Source organism: Sciurus vulgaris (assembly GCF_902686455.1).
Source record: "Sciurus vulgaris genome assembly, chromosome: 2".
In the NCBI taxonomy this organism is placed as follows: domain Eukaryota; kingdom Metazoa; phylum Chordata; class Mammalia; order Rodentia; family Sciuridae; genus Sciurus; species Sciurus vulgaris.
Window position 1 is genome coordinate 66,957,458 of NC_136462.1, and position 21,665 is coordinate 66,979,122.

The 21,665-nt window shown below is 38.0% G+C and overlaps 2 protein-coding genes across 4 annotated transcripts in view; one reads left to right on the plus strand and one right to left on the minus strand.

Annotated features, from left to right (window-relative positions):
• Positions 1 to 13,051, minus strand: part of SRP54 (signal recognition particle 54) — a 40,376-nt gene extending 27,325 nt beyond the window's left edge. Inside the window, exons 1-2 of one of the 2 annotated variants that reach the window (XM_079119740.1) lie at positions 12,823 to 13,051; positions 2,856 to 2,992 (exon numbers count right to left, since the gene is read on the minus strand). The gene's annotated coding sequence lies outside the window, so the exon portion shown is untranslated. The remainder of the gene's footprint in view (positions 1 to 2,855; positions 2,993 to 12,822) is intronic. The other variant, XM_079119741.1, reaches the window with a different exon arrangement.
• Positions 13,052 to 13,401: 350 nt separating this feature from the next.
• Positions 13,402 to 21,665, plus strand: part of LOC306649424 (uncharacterized protein) — a 41,554-nt gene continuing 33,290 nt past the window's right edge. The window contains exon 1 of one of the 2 annotated variants that reach the window (XM_079120410.1): positions 13,402 to 13,556. In XM_079120410.1, coding sequence (XP_078976536.1) covers positions 13,460 to 13,556 — 97 coding nt within the window. In that variant the 5' untranslated portion in view covers positions 13,402 to 13,459. The remainder of the gene's footprint in view (positions 13,557 to 21,665) is intronic. The other variant, XM_079120409.1, reaches the window with a different exon arrangement.

Genomic DNA, 21,665 nt, shown 5'->3' on the forward strand with positions numbered 1-21,665 from the left:
ATAAGCAGAAATGGAGACCTGGGAAAGTCTGGGATATATTTATAATTTACATATGCATTCCACTTAAAGATTACTGAGCTTTATTTGGGGGACAGTAAAAATATTCTGGTCAGGACAGAGGGCTATATAGGAAATGAAGGTTATAAAAGACTGTGAAATCCAGGTTTACAAAATGTCAACTGTAATAATAAGCAATATTAATAAAAACATTAAGGGTTCAAAACAACTGTTTTGGTAAACCATTGAAGTAATCTAGTCTAATTTAGTGAACCAAGATTATCCAAACTTGATCCATCAACACAGGGCACAGCAGATCAAAATGGGAACAAAATAGCTGACTCATTCGCCACAGAGAGTAGACAGGTGAAGCAAGTCAAAAGAGACAGGAAGGGAAAATGAACTATAGGGCCTAACACTAGCAAAGAGATATCCCAGACTGAGCTCTGAATTAAACATTATACTTCCACTCAAAATTTTAGTAATTCAGAAGTTAAAAATAATTCCCACCAACACTTTGTGAAATTGAAAACAAAAATGTGCTTACCATATTTTACAATTACATGGTTGTTTAACCTGAAAGGAACTCTACTTCATGGGAAAAAAAAATCCAGCATTTATTTCTTATACCATGTTCATTAAACTACATAATTATCAATTCTTAAGTAAATATCCTTAATGGAAGAAGTAAGAGTCAGATGTTTCAATTCATCTCCTTTACCACTGTTACCAGGAGTAATATAATCCTATTGCTGACACCACAATTAACTTTTTTAGGGATCATGTCATAAACAGATGATCTGTCATTTTAAAAAGTTAACTGCCCATATTATTACTTTTTTCTTTTTCCTTTTTTTTTTTTCTTTTCTTTTTTTAAACTGGAGATTGAACCGGGGGTGCTTCACCCTAGAGCTATATCCCCAGCATCCCTCTCCTCCTTTTTTCTGGAAGCAGGGCCTTGCTAAATTGCAGAAGCTGGTCTGGAACTTGCAAACTCCTGCCTCAGCCTCCCAAGTAGCTGGGATTAGAGGTGTGAGCCACTGAGTCTGGCTAACTATCTATATTAAATGGCTCTTTCAAACTAAAAAAATTTCAGTGTGAAGTTTCTCAATAGTTTTCCTCATATATGTACTTACTAGCAGAATATTTTTAAATACTTCTCCTTATAAAAACCTGCACTTCAATAGAAGAATAAGAATACCTAATAATATCTTTCACCTAGTGTTTTTGCCACAATTTCCAAAGATCTGTCTAAACTTTGGCATCTAAACTTTAATTATACTTAAAATTTCAACGACTTCCCATTGTATGTAAAAGTCAAGTCCTCAAAATGAACTGTAAAGCATCCTCAAATATGCACATACACACCCTTGACTTTAATCATACTGACCACCCTGCTGTGGACTGTACCCATTTCTACCTCAGGGTTGTAGTACTAGCTGGCATGTTCTTTGTGGCTGACAATATAGCTCCCTCTCTTATTTCCTTCAGATCACTGTGCAGACGTCATTTCTCAGTGATGTCTTCTCTAATCACTCATTTAAACTGAAACTCCTCCTCCCTTTATTTTTCCTATTATAACTTACTTTCTATTATCAACTTACATATGATTTACTTATTACTTGTGGTCTATAGTCCCCCAACTGAAGTGTAAGCTGTGTAAGACAGGAATTTTTGTCTCTTTTGCTTCTCCTGTGATCTCACTGCTCTACCTATCCTAAGTCTTATACAGAGATCCCGTAATAACAATGAACTTTATAAATGAATGAAATATTTCACACATTTGAGAAAAAGCAACCCTAAGGACCAAATTTATGAAAAGAATTACAAATAAGTCTTAAAGACCACTAAAATTAACTAATACAGATTATAACAAGTCAAAAGATATTCAATGATCTAAGTAACTGACACTGTATATTTAATATTCGCATTTCCAGTAAGATATTTAAAAATTAACCATTCCTTGTTCTAAAATGTACACTAAAAGCAAAATGCTTTTTTGGTATTGTTAATATCTAACACTAAATCATAAACTGGAGTAATTTACAATTCAAGCACTCATTCAAAATACTCTTGGCTAATTAAAAAATTTGTAGATACTATCTGTAAATTTTTATATGCTAGAATTTCACAAAAGAAGGATCTCTATTTAAATTGGGGTTTTTAGAATAGCAAGTGACTACTATATAGTACCTTCTAGGTTTTAATACCTATTATCTCATTCCACCCTTTCAACAGTTTTGAAATAAGCAGTTTAAGTAACAGAAGTTATCCCCCTATCAAAAAATCCTAAATGACTTTCTATAGCCTTTAGTTACACAGCCTAAATTTCTAAAGTATAAATAATACTTTAAGCAATAGGGTCAAATACCCATGCTGGCAAATTCCAGGAACAAATTTTGCTGCTATGCTGTATTAGAAAAAAAGTCATACCTTGAATTTTTTTTCTTTTATTTGGGGGGGGGGGGGGGGGGCGGTAACTGGGGATAACCCAGAGTGCTTTTCCATAGAAATATATCCCCGGCCCTTTTTATTTTTTATTTTGAGACAGGGCCTCACTAAGTTGCTAGGACCTCACTTAAACTGCTGAGGCTAGCCTGAAACTTGTGATCCTCTTGAGTCACTTGGGATAGGCAAGCACCAATGCAGCCGGCCATGTTCCTCTTCATGGAAGAGTAACTACCATGAAAGAGCTGAAAACTACCACTACCATCAGTAATGTACAAGGACTGATCTTAGCCCAAGTCACTGGTTCTTCTAACAGAAGGCTGACTAGGAGTTAGATAGTGAGTGACACAAACAGGCTCATTTTGGGGTTCCCTAAGTAAGGCAATCACAAGGCCAAGTATCCAACTTACCTGCTGCAAAGTAAAGTACTGGAAAGAGCAAGGGCTTTGAAGTCTGACAGACTTGGTTTCAAATCCCAGCTCTGTTACATACTGGCTGTGTTACTTTGGGCAAGTTTCTTAATCTCTCTGAGCCTCACTGTCCTCACCTGCAAAATGGAGATAATACCATTATCAAGGTAGTTACCTGCACAGTTGTGAGGACTAAATGAGACAGTATGTATAAAACTGCCTGCAAGTGTCTAAAATATTAACTATTTAAGTCTATTCTTTCTTGAATGGTATCAAGTAGCTCTCCCTGTATCATTCAAAGTGTAAGTTAGAAATTTTTTGAACTGCCTACTAAAGTGCCTGTCCATTATTGAGGAACCACTGGAGTCTTTTAATTTAGTGCCAATTACAAATACCTAGTTGTCATTCAAGAAGAGCTGCAGTCTCAAAAGAGCCACCTTTCCCTACACAAACAATTATAAATAGTCCTGCCAGAACCTTGCCTTGTCTGAGACTACACAGACCCAAATGTTAAGACATTTCAAATTCTATCACAACAAAACCCTTATAACAAAGTTCTTCTAATCCCTTGTCAAAAACCAACTTTTAGGGGCTGAGGTTGTGTGGCTCAGTGTTAGAGCACTTGCCTAGCATGTGTGAGGCACTGGGTTCAATTCTCAGCACCGCCCTGAAAATAAATTAAATAAAGGTATCTACAAATAAAAAAATTTAAAATAAAATAAAATCAATAATAGACTCAGGAACTAAATATACAAATTATTTTCATAAACATTCTTCTACATAGTATATTTCTCTAACCTAGTCAAAAGCTCATAACCAATATTTGTTTTCCTGACTATAAAAATAAATGTATTTTTAAAAATTCTACATAGCATTATGTATTCAAAGTCTAGGACCACAGAAAAGCAAATTTAGCAAATAATATAGTCTTTAGGTATTTTTAATGTTTTTATTAGTGCATTATTGCTAAACATAAATGGTTTTCATTTTGACATAATCATGCACCATGGAATATAATTTGCCCATTTGATTCCCTAGTACCTCCTCCCTTCCCTTCCTCTTCTCTCCACTGGCCCTCCCCCTTTCTATTTATTGTATATACATATATTGGTGCCTTATATGAATACGTAAAAGTAGAGTGAGGAGGAAGTCAAAAGTCGTCTTACCACCACAGTTTACTTTTGTACAGTCACACATACCCACAGCACTTTTTGGTATTTTACCTGATAAAATTATTATGCTTGAATACTTGTGTACTGATAATTAATTTAGGAATTATTTTTCATGCTGAATCTATATATTCCTCCAAGGACATAATTCACCTTTGTTTTGTGATTATAAGAAGATACATGTTCATTGTAAAAATTCAAGTATTACAGCAAGATTTAAGATAGAAAATATAATTCCCCTAATCCTACTCACTCCCATCCCCTGGTAACAACAAGTAATAATTTGCTGTATATTCCTATACGTTTTATTTTCTAGGCATATAATTTAGGTAAGTTTTCACAAGAATTGTGGTTTGGGGGGAAGCAGAGAAGAAAGCAGAAATGAGAGAAGTTCTTTTCTACAACAGGCTTCCTAATGCTAAAATATGCTTAAATGCAAAAAGCAGACTATAAAATATACACAGGAATTATATATATTACATAGTTCATTTTTGTAAAAAAAAGTTTAGAAACAACTATCTAAAAGAGAACATTATTTCCATCAAGGAATTATAAATCATAATCCTGAGATATCATTTTATACTTACTAGGACAGCTGTAATGAAAAAAAAAAAAAAAAACAAGGGTTGCTGAAGATATGGAGGGGAGAAATCAGAACCCTCAAATACTGCTCGTGGCAAAGTAGTACAGTCTTTTAGGAAACACCTGGCAATTCCTCAAGATGTTAAACACAGCAATTCCTCTCCTACATACATATGGAAGAGAAAGGATTACACATCCAAATAAAAACTTGTATGTGGATGATCTTAGCATTATTCATAATAGTCAAAAAGTGGAAACAGTTGGGCACAGTGGTACATACCTTTAATCATGCTACTCAGGAGACTGAGACAAAAGGATGGCAAGTTCCAGGCTAACCTCAATGACTTAGCAAGACCTTGTCTCAAAATAAAATATACAAATAGCTGGGGATGTAGCTCAGTGGTAGAGCACCCATGGGTTCAATCTCAGTAGTACCCCCGAAAATGGCAGAAATAACCCAAACACCCCTCAAGTGACAAATGGTCACATAAAATGTGATAGGATCCATAGAATGGGTTATCAATAGGCAATAAAACGCAATACAGTACTGAATACATACATAGTATGAATCTTGAAAATGTGCTAACCAAAGACAGTCACTAAAGACCATATGATTTCATTTATACAAAATGCTCAGGGGCTGGAGATGTAGCTCAGAGATAAAACATTTCCCTAGCATATATGAGGTATTGGGTTCTACTCTCAAAAAATAAATAAATTAAACAAAGGTATTATGTCCATCTACAACTAAAAAAAAAAAAATCTTAAAAAAATGTTCAGACTAGGCAAATCTACAGAAACAAAGAGTACACTAATAATTGCTTAGAATTCAGGAGATGGAATAAAATGAAGAGTGACTGTTAATGGGTATGGGGATTCTACATGGGATGATGAAAATATTCTAAAATTGATTTATCTTAGTGGTTGCACAACTGTAAATACACTAAAAATCTTCAAAAATGTATACTTTAGGGGAACTGTACGATTTATTTTAATAAAACATAAAAGAATTATCACTTGTTATCTCTGGAATATTTAACATTAGTGCCAATTACAAGTGCCTGGATGTCATTCAACAAGTAACTTGAAATTTTGAAATTTTTTTATTGTCTTTTCTATTTCTTTTAATAATATCCAATTTTTTTACTAAGGATTAAGAGAATACATTTTTTTAAGATGGGGTCTCATTATGATGCCCAGACTATCCTCAACCTCCTAGGCTCAGGCAATCCTCCTGCCTTGCCCTCCTGAGTAGTTGGAACTACGCTTGTATATCGCCACAATGCACACCACCACATCAAGACTATTTTCTTTCTTTCTTTTCTTTCTTTCTTTCTTTTTATTTTTTTGTAATTGTAGATGGATAGTATGCCTTTGTTTTACTCATTTATTTTTATGCAGTGCTAAGAATAGAACCCAGTGTCTCACATGTGCTAGGCAAGCACTCTACCACTGAGCTACAGCCCCTGCCCAAGACTATTATTTTTTAAGTCAAAGGAAAATTATTTTCCAAAGTGCTCCACTTGAGAACTTTGAACAGTATTAGTCAAAAGGTAAGTAGTGAGACAGAGTTGCCATCGGTATTCATTCATTCATTAAACACCTACTGTATGCTCCAGAAATTGTCCCAGTATGAGAAAAGTTCTAACTCCAAATCAATAAATTAACAATACAAAGAAGATTCCCTTGTTAACTTCAGAAGATAAATTATGTGTCATACCACAAACTCCCCTTCCTTAATTTTGCACCACAGGTTATATTCAATTATGGCAGAAAATATTGAACAATTTTCTCTTCAATTAAAATAACTGGGTTTTCAAAATTTAAAACTTCTTTTAGTATTAAAAATAACATTACACAACACTTCATAATTTAATGGCAGAAAAGGAATACAAAAGTTCAATTAATAACAAGGGGTAATAACTTGAAAGAAAAGGAGGTTTAAGAGGCATATGTTCAAGGAACAAAAAAAAAAAAAAGGCTCAGCCAGGATCCCCAGGGATGATAGCTAAGAAAGATTTTTGGAGAAACAATCTTACTAAATTCTTGATTAGGAGAGCAAATCAAGGCATTTATATTTTGAAAAACATCACTGTTTATCCTGAGGTACCAGTGCTACTAATCAGTGCATTTCAAAGAAAATGTGGGAATGGAAATCTGTTTCATCATTTTAAAATATCTTTAGGCTAGTGGTATTTGTCCCAGCTACTGAGGTTGAGGCTGAGAATCACTTAAGTCCAGGAATTCAAGACCAACTTGAGCACTATAACAAGATCTTGATTCAAAATAATAATAATAAATATATATATAATGTAAAAACATATCTTTAGAAACAATGTAACAAATACATCTAAAGGAGAAAGACTCAGGAGACTACAAACCCTAGCCATACTCCAGAAGTTTAGCAGAACTTGTGAGTCTGAATCAGGGAAACAAAGACAAATTACAAGAAGGTACTAGAATCAAGGACTAACTCATGAAGTAAAATCTATGGAAACTTATGACCTAATGACTGTGGAAAGTGAAGGAGAATCAAGGCAAAACTTACTCCGGAATCTCTAGTTTTAATAACCAGATCACTAGTGATGCCATTAACCAAAGAATAAAAAGCAAAAAGGGAAGGTGGTTTGAAAGTAAAGACTAAATACAGAAAAGAAATAAAAGTCTTACACAATCAATAATTTAGACTTAACGGACATTTATAGAATATACCATCCAACCAAGAGCGAATACACTTTCTTCTCAGCAGCACATGGATCCTTCTCTAAAATACACAATATATTATGCCACAAAGCTAATGTTAGCAAATACAAGAAGATAGAGACACTAGCATGTATTCTATCAGATCATAATGGATTGAAGTTAGAAATAAATGAAAGAGTAAAACACAGAAACTATTCCAACATCTGGAGATTAAACAATATGCTATTATATGATGAATGGATAACAGAAGATATTAGGAAGGAAATTAAAAAATTCTTAGAGGTAAATGAGAACAAAGAAACATCATATCAAAATCTCTGGGACACTATGAAAGCAGTACTTAGAGGGAAATTTATTTCATGGAGCGCATTTAATAAAAGAAGTAAAACTCAACGAATAAACGACCTAACACTACAGCTCAAAGCCCTAGAAAAAGAAGAACAGACCAACACCAAAAGTAGAAGAAGACAGGAAATAGTTAAACTCAGAGCTGAAATCAATGAAATTGAAACAAAAGAAACAATACAAAAAATTGACAAAATAAATAGTTGGTTCTTCGAAAAAATAAACAAAATTGATAAACCTTTAGCCACACTAACAAAGAGAAGACGAGAGAAAACCCAAATCACTAAAATTCGGAATGAACAAGGAAATATCACAACAGACAGGATTGAAATACAAAACATAATTAGAAGCTATTTTGAAAATCTATACACCAACAAAATAGAAAATTTCGAAGACATCAACAGGTTTCTAGAGACATATGAATTGCCTAAACTGAACGAGGAGGACATAAACAATTTAAATAGACCAATTTCAAGTACTGAAATAGAAGAAGTCATCAAAAGCCTACCAACAAAGAAAAGTCCGGGACCAGATGGGTTCTCAGCCGAGTTCTACAAAACCTTTAAAGAAGAGCTCATTCCAATACTTCTCAAAGTATTCCATAAAATAGAAGAGGAGGGAACCCTCCCAAACTCATTCTATGAAGCCAATATCACACTGATACCTAAACCAGACAGAGACTCATCAAGGAAAGAAAATTTCAGACCAATATCCTTAATGAACATCGACGCAAAAATTCTCAACAAAATTTTAGCAAATCGCATACAAAAACATATTAAAAAGATAGTGCACCATGATCAAGTGGGCTTCATCCCAGGGATGCAAGGTTGGTTCAACATCAGGAAATCAATAAACGTAATTCACCATATTAATAGACTTAAAGTCAAGAATCACATGATTATTTCAATAGATGCAGAAAAAGCATTTGATAAAATACAGCACCCCTTCATGCTCAAAACACTAGAAAAAATAGGGATAGTGGGAACATTCCTTAACATTGTAAAGGCCATTTATGCTAAGCCCATGGCTAATATCATTCTAAATGGTGAAAAACTGAAAGCATTCCCCCTAAAAACTGGAACAAGGCAGGGATGCCCTCTTTCACCACTTCTATTCAACATCGTTCTTGAGACTCTGGCCAGAGCAATTAGACAAACCAAAGAAATTAAAGGGATACGAATTGGAAAAGAAGAACTCAAACTATCCCTGTTCGCTGATGACATGATTATATATTTAGAGGAACCTGGAAATTCCACCAGAAAACTCTTAGAACTCATAAGTGAATTCAGTAAAGTAGCAGGTTACAAGATCAATGCCCATAAATCCAACATTTTTATACATAAGTGATGAATCTTCGGAAAGAGAAATTAGGAAAACTACCCCATTCACTATAGCCTCGAAAAAAATAAAATACTTGGGAATCAATCTCACAAAAGAGGTGAAAGACCTCTACAATGAGAACTATACAACACTAAAGAAAGAAATTAAAGAACACCTTAGAAGATGGAAAGATCTTCCATGTTCTTGGATAGGAAGAATTAATATTGTCAAAATGGCCATACTACCTAAAGTGCTATACAAATTCAATGCAATTCCAATTAAAATCCCAATGACGTACCTTACAGAAATAGAGCAAGCAATCATGAAATTCATCTGGAAGAATAAGAAACCCAGAATAGCTAAAGCAATCCTTAGCAGGAAGAGTGAAACAGGGGGTATTGCAATACCAGATCTTCAACTCTACTACAAAGCAATAGTAACAAAAACGGCATGGTATTGGTACCAAAATAGAAAGGTAGATCAATGGTACAGAATAGAGGACACGGACACAAACACAAAAAAATACAATTTTCTCATACTAGACAAAGGGGCCAAAAATATGCAATGGAGAAAAGATAGCCTCTTCAACAAATGGTGCTGGGAGAATTGGAAATCCATATGCAACAGAATGAAACTAAACCCATATCTCTCACCATGCACAAAACTCAACTCAAAATGGATCAAGGACCTCAGAATCAGACCAGAGACCCTGCATCTTATAGAAGAAAAAGTAGGTCCAAATCTTCACCTTGTTGGTCTAGGATCAGACTTCCTTAACAGGACTCCCATAGCACAAGAAATAAAAGCTAGAATCAACCACTGGGATAGATTCAAACTAAAAAGCTTTCTCTCAGCAAAGGAAACTATCAGCAATGCAAAGAAAGAGCCTACAGAGTGGGAGAATATCTTTGCCAATCATACTTCCGATAGAGCGCTAATCTCCAGAATCTATAAAGAACTCAAAAAACTCTACACGAAGAATACAAATAACCCAATCAACAAATGGGCTAAGGAAATGAATAGACACTTCACAGAAGAAGATCTACAGGCAATCAACAAACATATGGAAAAATGTTCAACATCTCTAGTAATAAGAGAAATGCAAATCAAAACTACCCTAAGATTCCATCTCACCCCAATTAGAATGGCGATTATCAAGAATACGAGCAACAACAGGTGTTGGCGAGGATGTGGGGAGAAAGGTACACTCTTACATTGCTGGTGGGGCTGCAAATTAGTGCAGCCACTCTGGAAAGCAGTGTGGAGATTCCTTAGAAAACTCGGAATGGACCCTCCATTTGACCCAGCTATCCCACTCCTTGGCCTATACCCAAAGGACTTAAAATCAGCATACTACAGAGACACAGCCACATCAATGTTCATAGCTGCTCAATTCACAATAGCCAGACTGTGGAACCAACCTAGATGCCCTTCAATTGATGAGTGGATAAAGAAACTGTGGTATATATATACAATGGAATATTACTCAGCCATAAAGAATGATAAAATTATGGCATTTGCAGGCAAATGGATGAAATTGGAGAATATCATGCTAAGTGAGATAAGCCAATCTCAAAAAGCCAAGGGACGAATGATATCGCTAATAAGTGGAGGATGACACAAAATGGGGGGGAGGGAAGGGTTAGTGTTAGGGTTAGAGTTAGGGTTAGGGAGGGGGGCAAGTATGGAGGAAGGAAGGACTGTATAGAGGGTAAAGAGGGGTGGGAGGGGTGGGGGGAAGGGAAAAAATAACAGAATGAATCAAACAACATTGCTCTATGTAAATTTATGATTACACAAATGGTATGCCTTTACGCCATGTACAAACAGAGAAACAACATGTATCCCATTTGTTTACAATAAAAAAAAAAAAGAAATAAAAGTCTTAAGGGTTGTTTGTAATGGTCTATTACTTAAGTTGGATGTGCACATAAGCATTCATTTTATTGGCCTTTTTATTTGTTTTTGTTATTTCAAAACATCACTAGGTTGTTCAGGCTCCTCTCAACTCCTGGGTTCAGACATCCTGCCTCAGTCAACAAAACAGCTGGGACTATAGGTGCAGTACATGCCACCACATCCAGCTTACCTCTCACCACTTTCTTTTTGGTATTAGGGTGCTTTACCACTGAGTTGCATCCCCAGCTCCTTTTACTTTTTTGAGACAGAGTGTCCCTAACTTGCTGAGGCTAGCCTTGAATTTGTGATTCTTCTGCCTCAACCTTCCGAGTAGCTGGGATTACAGGTATGTGCCACTGCACCTGGTCAGTTTATGCTTTTCTAAACTGAACATTCATATAACAAAACTTAATTAACAAGGGGTCAAAACTCAAAATCAAAAACTCTGAAAATCACTTATTTTATAGACTTTTATATATATATGATAATTGTCAAAGTGAAAAAAGGAAGATAGACCTATTGAGTTTGCAGAAAGCACAGAATTGTCATAAATGGAGGCTAAAGAAAAAGGTTTGGAAATGACTGCATAAAGATGATGTCTCCAAAGTCACATGCAGATGAGAACTCTCAAGGTAAGAATGAAAGACCATGGATTATAGTAATGACTAAGGGACAACTAAAAAGAGAGTTAACTAAGAGCAAAATTAACCAAAGGGATAGAAGCTTTTACTAATTTCTTTCCCCTCCCCCAAAGGCACATAGAAGAAAATCAAAGTGAAAAAGAGAGGGAAGGAGGGCTTGAAGGTTCTTTTACATAGGTATTCTTTATATTAAGTTAGAAAACAGTAATTGGTCATATCAACAAACTGGGAAAAAGGGGTTTGAGGGCAATGTTTCCCTTCTCTATAGCACCATGATTACTATTTTCTAGGCACCATACCAAACATGTTACCTAATCTCCTTTCACCCTCATAAGCCTGTTAGATAGATGAGGAAACTGAGGCTAGATTGTAATAGCAACTTGCTGAGGGCCATAAATCTTTTAAAAAGCACATAAAATGCTTATCTGTGTTCCCATAGCTTTTCATTCTTTATGCCTAACTAGAGTTTCTCACTATTCATCTTTTTAAAATCTTCTAAAAATGTTTTCTTAGTTGTATATGAACACAGCATCTTTATTTTATTGATTTATTTTTAAGTGATGCTGAGGATCAAACTCAGTGCCTCACAAATGCCAGGCAAGCGTTCTACCACTGAGCTGCAACCCCAGCCCTCATTATTCATCTTGATACAATGTATATTTATGTGCCTCTCTTTCTCCTGTACTATTAGCTTCTCAAAAAGGGTTTGTGTATTTCATTTCTGTATCACTAAAGTTAAGAACAAATAAATGTTTTGTTGAACGAAACATATGAAAGAACCAGGTGAATATGGCATCAAGAAAACCAATAAAGGAGTTTCAAAAAATGGATGGTCCGTAGTGTCGAATGGTAGGTACAGGATACAAAGCAACTGATGTATCTTATCACTAGCACCGAACACCGGTCATTCCTTACTCATTTATCTTACGTCTACTATATGCAGGGCAATGTGTTAAACACTACAAATACAAAGGAAAATAAAATCTGGTACATACCCAAAGGTTCTGGGGGAAGTAGCCACATCTAAATTCTTGCTCAAGAAAGCAAATTTACCAGAGTCAAATCTACAAATACCTTCATCTCACTTGGCCCAGGTAAATCTGAGGTCAACTTAAAGGGTCACAGCACGTTTTACTAAAATTTCTACCGGAGGACACAAGATAAAAAGGCCAGACCACCTCAGTCTTCGTGACACGAAAGTGGCGAGAAAAGGTCACTCCCTCCGAAGTCTCTCGCCCACTTACCAGGGTAGGAAATAGCCCTAACTGTCCCACCGCAGTCTGCAGAAAGGAAAATGCACACACTTACCGCAAAAAACACTGTTGACGCCGTGGCCCTAAGGGCCGGGGAGTCCTCCGCGAGGCCCAGGAGGTGAAAGGAAACCCAGGGAAGGTGGGAGCAGACAGAAAAATACGACCCCACAACCCAACTCCCCAAACTACTTTTAACTAGGGTCCCAGCGCCCAACACCGAGACACCAACTACCACCAGCTGGAAGACCGACGACTGCCACCGAACCTTCCGCCCAATGAGGAGACGTCATCACTCGGCGTAGTCCAGCCTTTCTAAAGAGGATACACTTCCGTTTCCGGGGCACGGCGCCGCTTTTCTTCGGTACATCTCCCAAAAGGATTCGGGGAAGTGTTTCTTTGTTTCGATCGGCTTTGGTTTCAGTTTTGTACCGTTAAATGACTGCGGAAGCACATTTAGTAGCAAATTAGGCTCCCTCGGGGCTTTATGTAGGAAAGAAAGGCCTCGAGGAGCCACCTTAAGAAAAGGGAACTAGATCGAAGGAGGTGCTTCTGAGAACTCCAAAACGGGGCGTGGCTTAGGGGTTTCGTAGTCCAGTGAGGCGGGATCCACAGAGGGTGGGGTCAGAAGTCGGGACTCACCTCGGGTGCGCGTGCGCAATTCGAACGCGATCCTGAGCTGTTTGCTGCAGAACATGGAGTTTTGCGCCGCTCAGCGAGCTATACTTCAACTGCTGGGTTCCGTGGCTCCTGCTGACCGCCCAGCGCTGCTACAGTGGATGCGAACTACACGTAAGCGACCAGAGGCATATGCCGGCAATGGGGGCAAGGATATGCTGAGGGCACTGACCTTTGGAGATTTAGCAGAGGTGAAACCGAAAGCCTTCTCTGGGGTCGCTGTTGACCTCTGCTTTTCTATGGGGTAGTTTGACGGCGGCACATCTCAGACGTTGGGCCGCTTAGAGGGCCACCTACTCGGGATGGGATACAAGAAGATCAACCAGGCTCTAGGGAGGTGGTTTGTGATTTCCTCGCAGACTTAGACCTAGAGCCTCCTTATGCCTAAACCCTTTTTTGAAAAAAAGAAAAAGGGTTGGGCTTTGACCTACCTCATTACTCTCACAAATGAATACTACCTGAAAAAGCATTTTACAAAAAAGGTTTTGGGCCGTAGAACTAGAAAATATTACCCTGTAGGTAAAATCACCTGTATTTTCTCCATTGTTAAATGGACCATTTAATAGCAGTTTTTCGGCATGTGAGGGGGGAGACTTTGATTTTAAACGGCTTAATTTAAAATTTAAAAATGATAAAAAGCACAGGTTAGAACTGAGGAAATTGGTAAATAGATAATGGTTATTGAAAAATGAGATCTTCCTATTCTAGCAAAGTGATATCTAGTGAAAACACAGAAACACAAAAATTGTATAGTCTCTTTTTGGTTACTATGCCAAACCATACCTCTCTACCTCTAAATGTTCATTTCCAGGGTTATTTTTGCTCAGACTCATTTGAAATATTCTTGTTTTCTGATGACTCCCAATTTTAGACTTTTAACCTTGACCTCTTCCAAAAACTCTGTTTTTGTGATCTTAGAGTCAATCACCAGGTTTAGGTATTAAAATAATTATTAAATATTTTTGGATATCATTTTAAATAATATGCCAAACCAAAGTTAACTTGAACATCTGATGGAGATTTTTATCCTGGAAACTAGAAAACCAGAGATAGAGCTTCATATTTATATACACATACAATATTATCTCAAGATAGGATTTCCAAAATATGCTTATTCTTATGTTACTTCATTTAAATCCTTTCTTATAGTGGGCTGCTGAGTGCATTCCTGTAATCCCAGCCACTGGAATCAGGGGTTCCAGGCCAGCATGGGCAACATAGGCAGACCCTGTCTCAAAAATAAACACGTGTGTGTAATCAACAACTTCCATCTAGTTTTTCTACACTCATCAATCCAAGGTCATTTAATCTACAAACACTGAATGCATACAGAAATTCTTTTATTGCCTTTCCTGGCAGTTGCAAAATTATTGAAATATCCTTCCTTTTGAGAACATTTAAGTCTTATGGAGCCATTTGTAAATTAAATCTCTTACTTTAGAGCATCAATTGAGACTCCATATTTCAAAATCAGGATGACTTGAAAGCATGTTTGGATGTTAATTTTGTAAAAAAAAAAAAGTCTCAGTATTGAGAGTGTCACATCTTAAAGTGAAAGTGGTGTACTTTTTAAAATCAACCTAGAAAAACAGTATGTGCTTTTTTATTGTGGCAAAATACACATAACTTAATATTTGCCATTTTAACCATTTTTTAGTGTATAGTTCAATGGCATTAAGTACTGTCACCATCATCCATTTTATTTTTCATCTTTCCAAACTGAAACTTTTGGTGTACTTTTTTTTAATCAAGTGGTCTATATGTGGCACTAAAGATTTTTCCAGACAACCATTTCTTGTTTTCCTAATTAGATTTTCTTTGTTCAGGAAAAAAAGAATTATTTTTTTCTCTGGCATTGTCACTTACATAATATCTCATTTGTATATTTACTTAAACCTTTAATCATTGTGACTCCTTGAACTTTTATACCATTTAATGAAATAGCAAGAGATAATAATAGGCATTGAGTATGACTTTGGTTTTGAGTTTCCTGTTTGTTAAAACTGGATGACCGGATGGGGATTGTGGCTCAGTGGTAGACCAGTTGCCTAGCACACGGGATGCCCTGAGATCCTCAGTACCACATAAAAATAAAGGTATTATGTCCACCTACAACTTAAAAAAGATATATATATATATATATATATATATATTTTTTTTTTTTTTTTTTTTTTTTTTTTTTTTTTAACTGGGTGACAGGTCTGGGGTTGTAGCTCAGTGGTACAGTGCTTGCCTAGCACATGTGAGGCACTGGGTTCAATCCTCAGCATCACATAAAAAATAGCTGAGACAGGAGGATCATGAGTTCAAAACCAACCTCAGCAAAAAGTGAGATGCTAAGCAACTCAGTGAGACCCTATCTCTAAATGAAATACAAAATAGGACTGGGTATGTGGCTCAGTGGTCAAGTGCCCCTAAGTTCAATCCCCAGTGCCAAAATAAGTAAATAAATAAATAGATAGACGAATAAATAAATGGTATTGTGACAAAAAACACGTATTATTTTTTAAAAACTGAATGACATTGAAATACTGCTAACAGGTAAATTCAAAATAATTTCAAATACACAAAAGAAGTAAAAAATTTGTGGTCTCTGTAAGGACGGTGGGATTATCACACTAAGACTTTAGGTCATTTATAATCATGCTGGTAGAATCTGAAACTTGAACCTGGACAAAGCCAAGCACTTGGCAATGTCTGCTACAACTGAAAATTTAGAAGAAGTTCAGGTAGGAGCCTACATTTTGTCTTAATACAACTTAGGCTAAATAAAGTCTAGGAAACACGGAGCACCAGTTTGGAAGGATGAACTCCAAGGAGCAAAGCAGGCAAATAGAAGTCCCTCCTTCACTACATATAAAGCTATTAAAAAGACAGCAGTACCTCAGTTCATTGATAACAGCATCTCTTCCCTTCTATCTCCTGATGTGAAGTGCTTTCAATCAAGATTTCAAAGTGCAGGAAAGTGAGATGGAGGTGAAGCTGAGTGGTAGAGTGTTTACCTAGCATGCCCAAGACCCTGGGTTCTATCCCCAGCACCTCAAAAAAAACAATAAAAAGTAGTATATATTTGTATAGGAAAATGACTACAGTCCCTTAACTAAAGGAAGCTGAAAGCTAGAACTGCAAGTGGGGCTCCCATAGAGAAGTGTGTGTGTGTGTGTGTGTGTGTGCATGCACATGTGCAAACATTGAAACAGTGATTTGTTATGTTATTCTGAAACCTCTGAAGTTTTCCTGGCTATGCAAATATAAATGGGGGAAGTCAAGCCAATAGTTCAATACAGTTTTACTTAGGATCAAATTACAAAGGAGAAAATTGGGGTTTGCTCTAAGGAAATTAGCAATATCATCAAGGAAGTATTTAAATGCTTAAAGAAAATAATTGTTGAATAGAATCTCCTAGATGCTTTTCTGTATCCTTTATTTAAACACGTCTTCATTGAGCAGAATTGTGTGGCTGACCAGCTAGAGTTGTTAGAGGTTCTTTGAAATTTCCAGTTCTAAAAGTGAGTGTAGGATCTAGTTATATCGGTTAGCATATTGCTCCAATTTTATATTATATTAGTCATGAGGAGGTATCCTTGTAACTTCAGAGTTTTCTGAACTTTATTAAAACCACATGAGGGTTTTCAAGATGGCGGCCTAGAGGGTGGCTGCATTTCGTGTTGCTCCAGGACTCAGGATTCAAGAGAGGAGATATTGGGATGCTTGGGACCAACTCAAAGTAGCCGGGTGACTCTCACCCCCTGGGGGGGCATCCCGGATGGGACGGGGGTCCCGGAACGCAGGAAATTTTGTGAAGTAGAACTGCCGGCGAGACGCCCCTCCCCCCGCTGGAGCAGTGAACTCGGATAGCTGGGAGCGCCGTAGAGGAGGCCGCTCGGCACAGCGCTGGGACTCGGAGCAGCCACTGGGGCTCCGGCGGCTGCCCGGGGGAGGAGTGGCGGGGAGAACTGTGTGGACTCAGGACACCGGGGCCTGCCCTGAGGAGGAGGAGAGGAGCGTGGCCACTTGGATTCGGAGAGACTGCACCAGAGCTGCAGGCGGTTGCCAGAGGAGAAGCTGCGCGGCGAGCTGTTTGGAATCAGAACGACGCTTCTGAACACCGGGGCCTGCCCTGAGGACGAGGAGGAAGAGGAGCGGCCGCTTGGATTCGGGTGACCACACGGGAGCTACAGGCGGTTGCCAGAGAAGGGGCTGCTTGGCGAGCTGTTTGGACTCTGACCACTTCTGAACCCTGGGGCCTGCCCGGAGGAGTAGGAGAAGGAGGAGAAGGAGCGCAGCGGGTCCTTTGGACTCGCAGTGACTGCATTAGCGCTCCAGGCGGCTGCTCAGAGGAGAAGGCGAGTGGTGAGTTGTTTGGTCTTAAAGTGACAGCTCCTGAACACAGGGGGGCTGCCTGGAGGAGAAGCGTGGTGGGACGCTTGGTCTTGAGTGGCCGCACCAGAGCTCCGGGCGGTGCCCAGAGGACCCGTGCAGCGGGTCACGTGGATTCAGAGCCACTCAGAGGGACTGCTCCTGAACACCCGGGGGGTTATCTGGAGAAGGAGGAGGAACGGGGAGGGTCACTTCGACTCGGAGTGATTGATTGCCCCGGGCTACGGGTGGTTGGTGGGAGGAGGAGGCACGAAGTGAGTTTCTTGGACTCCTAGTGACCGCACCGGCATACTGGGCGGCTATCTGGAGGAAGAGGCCTGTGGCGGGTCTCTGGGACTCAGAGCGATTGTTCGGGGCCACAGGTGGCTGCTCAGAGGAGGGGCCACGCAGCCAGGCGATTAGGTGCAGAACAGGGTCCCAGGATCTAGGAGGCTTCTGGGTGGAAGAGCCGCACAGAGAGGCTTAGGGCGGAGCGAAGGTTCCAGGCCTATGGGCAAATTCTCTGAGGAGGGGCAGCCTAAGGAGATTCATCTGCGAAGGGTGAGGCTCCCAGGCCCAGGAGGTAGGGCTGGGCCCCTGGAAACTTTGCAGAGGAAGGCAGCCCAGCCCAGGCAGTAGCTGTAAATTGAGGGGCACCTCTAGGAGGAAACTGACCAGCGAGACCTCCCCACTGGGTGAGTCTTCCCTGCCTGGTGAGGTTTCCCCATAAGGACGGTAAAACCAGAGACACAGGCCCAAACAGGCCTTGCCTCAGCCCACAGCCTAGGTCCCCTTTGGATGACCATTGGTCAACAAGTGGAGGCACCTCTGCCCACTAGCAGGGAATATACCCCACCTGAAGGCCACCACTCCTAGAGAGGCAGCTTCCTTGTGGAGCACCGCATTACCAACTTCCTCCAAGACTTCAGCCTACTGAAGGCTAAGAGGGGATATATATAGAAATCTTCAGGGACATTGTAAACCAACAGAGGAAATCTGCAATATCTCAGCGGTCCATTGATATCTGAACAATATGAGAAAACACGGAAAGAAAATGCTGCAAACAAATCTAGATGTTACATCAATAAAACCCAATGACAGCATGGCAGAAGAAATGACAGAAAAGGAGTTCAGAATGTACATAATTAAAATGATCAGAGAAGCAAACGATGAGATGAAAGAGCAAATGCAAGCATTGAATGATCGCACCAATCGACAGTTAAAAGAGCAAATACAGGAAGCAAAAGATCATTTCAATAAAGAGTTAGAGATATTGAAAAAAAACCAAACAGAAATCCTTGACATGAAGGAAACAATAAACCAAATTAAGAACTCCATAGAAAGCATATCCAATAGGATAGAACACCTGGAAGACAGAACCTCAGACATTGAAGACAAAATATTTAACCTTGAAAACAAAGTTGAACAAACAGAGAAGATGGTAAGAAATCATGAACAGAATCTACAAGAACTATGGGATATCATGAAAAGGCCAAATTTAAGAATTATTGGGATTGAGGAAGGCCTAGAGAAACAAGCCAAAGGAATGAACAACCTATTCAATGAAATAATATCAAAAAATTTCCCAAATCTGAAGAATGAAATGGAAAATCAAGTTCAAGAGGCTTACAGGACTCCAAATACACAAAATTACAACAGACCCACACCAAGGCACATTATAATGAAAATACCTAACATACAAAATAAAGACAGAATTTTAAAGGCTGTGAGAGAAAAGAACCAAATTACATTCAGGGGGAAACCAATACGCATATCAGCAGATTTTTCAATCCAGACCCTAAAAGCTAGAAGGTCCTGGAACAACATTTTTCAAGCCCCGAAAGAAAATGGATGCCAACCAAGAATCTTATACCCAGCAAAACTTACCTTCAAATTTGACGATGAAATAAAATCCTTCCATGATAAACAAAAGCTAAAAGAATTTACAAAAAGAAAGCCAGCATTACAGAACATTCTCAACAAAATATTCCATGAGAAAGAGATGAAAAACAAAGAAGCAAATCAGCAAAGGGAGGAATTATCCTAAAGGAATTGTCAAATAAAGGAGGAAACAAGTTGTGTCAAACAAATAAATAAACAAAATTTTAAAAATGAACCAAATGACCGGGAAACCAAATCATTTCTCTATAATAACCCTGAATGTTAATGACCTGAATTCATCAATCAAAAGACATAGACTGGCAGACTGGATTAAAAAGAAAGATCCAACAATATGTTGCCTGCAAGAGACTCACCTCATAGAAAAAGATACCCATAGATTAAAGGTGAAAGGATGGGGAAAAACATATCATGCACATGGACTCAGCAAAAAAGCTGGAGTATCCATCCTCATTTCCGATAATGTGGACTTCAAGCCAAAGTTAGTCAGAAGGGATAAAGAAGGTCATTTCATACTGCTTAAGGGAAGCATAAATCAGCAAGATATAACAATCATAAACATCTATGCCCCAAACAGTGGCTCATCTATGTATGTCAAACAAATCCTTCTCAATTTCAGAAATCAAATAGACCACAACACAATAATACTAGGTGATTTTAACACGCTGCTCTCACCACTGGACAGATCTTCCAGACAAAAATTGAACAAAGAAACCATAGATCTCAACAACACAATCAATAATTTAGACTTAACGGACATTTATAGAATATTCCATCCAACCAAGAGTGAATACACTTTCTTCTCAGCAGCACATGGATCCTTCTCTAAAATAGACCATATATTATGCCACAAAGCTAATGTTAGCAAATACAAGAAGATAGAGACACTAGCATGTATTCTATCAGATCATAATGGATTGAAGTTAGAAATAAATGAAAGAGTAAAACACAGAAACTATTCCAACATCTGGAGATTAAACAATATGCTATTATATGATGAATGGATAACAGAAGATATTAGGAAGGAAATTAAAAAATTCTTAGAGGTAAATGAGAACAAAGAAACATCATATCAAAATCTCTGGGACACTATGAAAGCAGTACTTAGAGGGAAATTTATTTCATGGAGCGCATTTAATAAAAGAAGTAAAACTCAACAAATAAACAACCTAACACTACAGCTCAAAGCCTTAGAAAAAGAAGAACAGAACAGCACCAAAAGTAGTAGAAGACAGGAAATAGTTAAACTGAGAGCTGAAATCAATGAAATTGAAACAAAAGAACAATACAAAAAATTGACAAAATAAATAGTTGGTTCTTCGAAAAAATAAACAAAATTGATAAACCTTTAGCCACACTAACAAAGAGAAGACGAGAGAAAACCCAAATCACTAAAATTCGGAATGAACAAGGAAATATCACAACAGACAGGATGGAAATACAAAACATAATTAGAAGCTATTTTGAAAATCTATACTCCAACAAAATAGAAAATTTCGAAGACATCAACAGGTTTCTAGAGACATATGAATTGCCTAAACTGAATGAGGAGGACATAAACAATTTAAATAGACCAATTTCAAGTACTGAAATTGAAGAAGTCATCAAAAGCCTACCAACAAAGAAAAGTCCGGGACCAGATGGGTTCTCAGCCGAGTTCTACAAAACTTTTAGGGAAGAGCTCATTCCAATACTTCTCAAAGTATTCCATAAAATAGAAGAGGAGGGAACCCTCCCAAACTCATTCTATGAAGCCAATATCACACTGATACCTAAACCAGACAGAGACTCATCAAGGAAAGAAAATTTCAGACCAATATCCTTAATGAACATCGACGCAAAAATTCTCAACAAAATTTTAGCAAATCGCATACAAAAACATATTAAAAAGATAGTGCACCATGATCAAGTGGGTTTCATCCCAGGGATGCAAGGTTGGTTCAACATCAGGAAATCAATAAACGT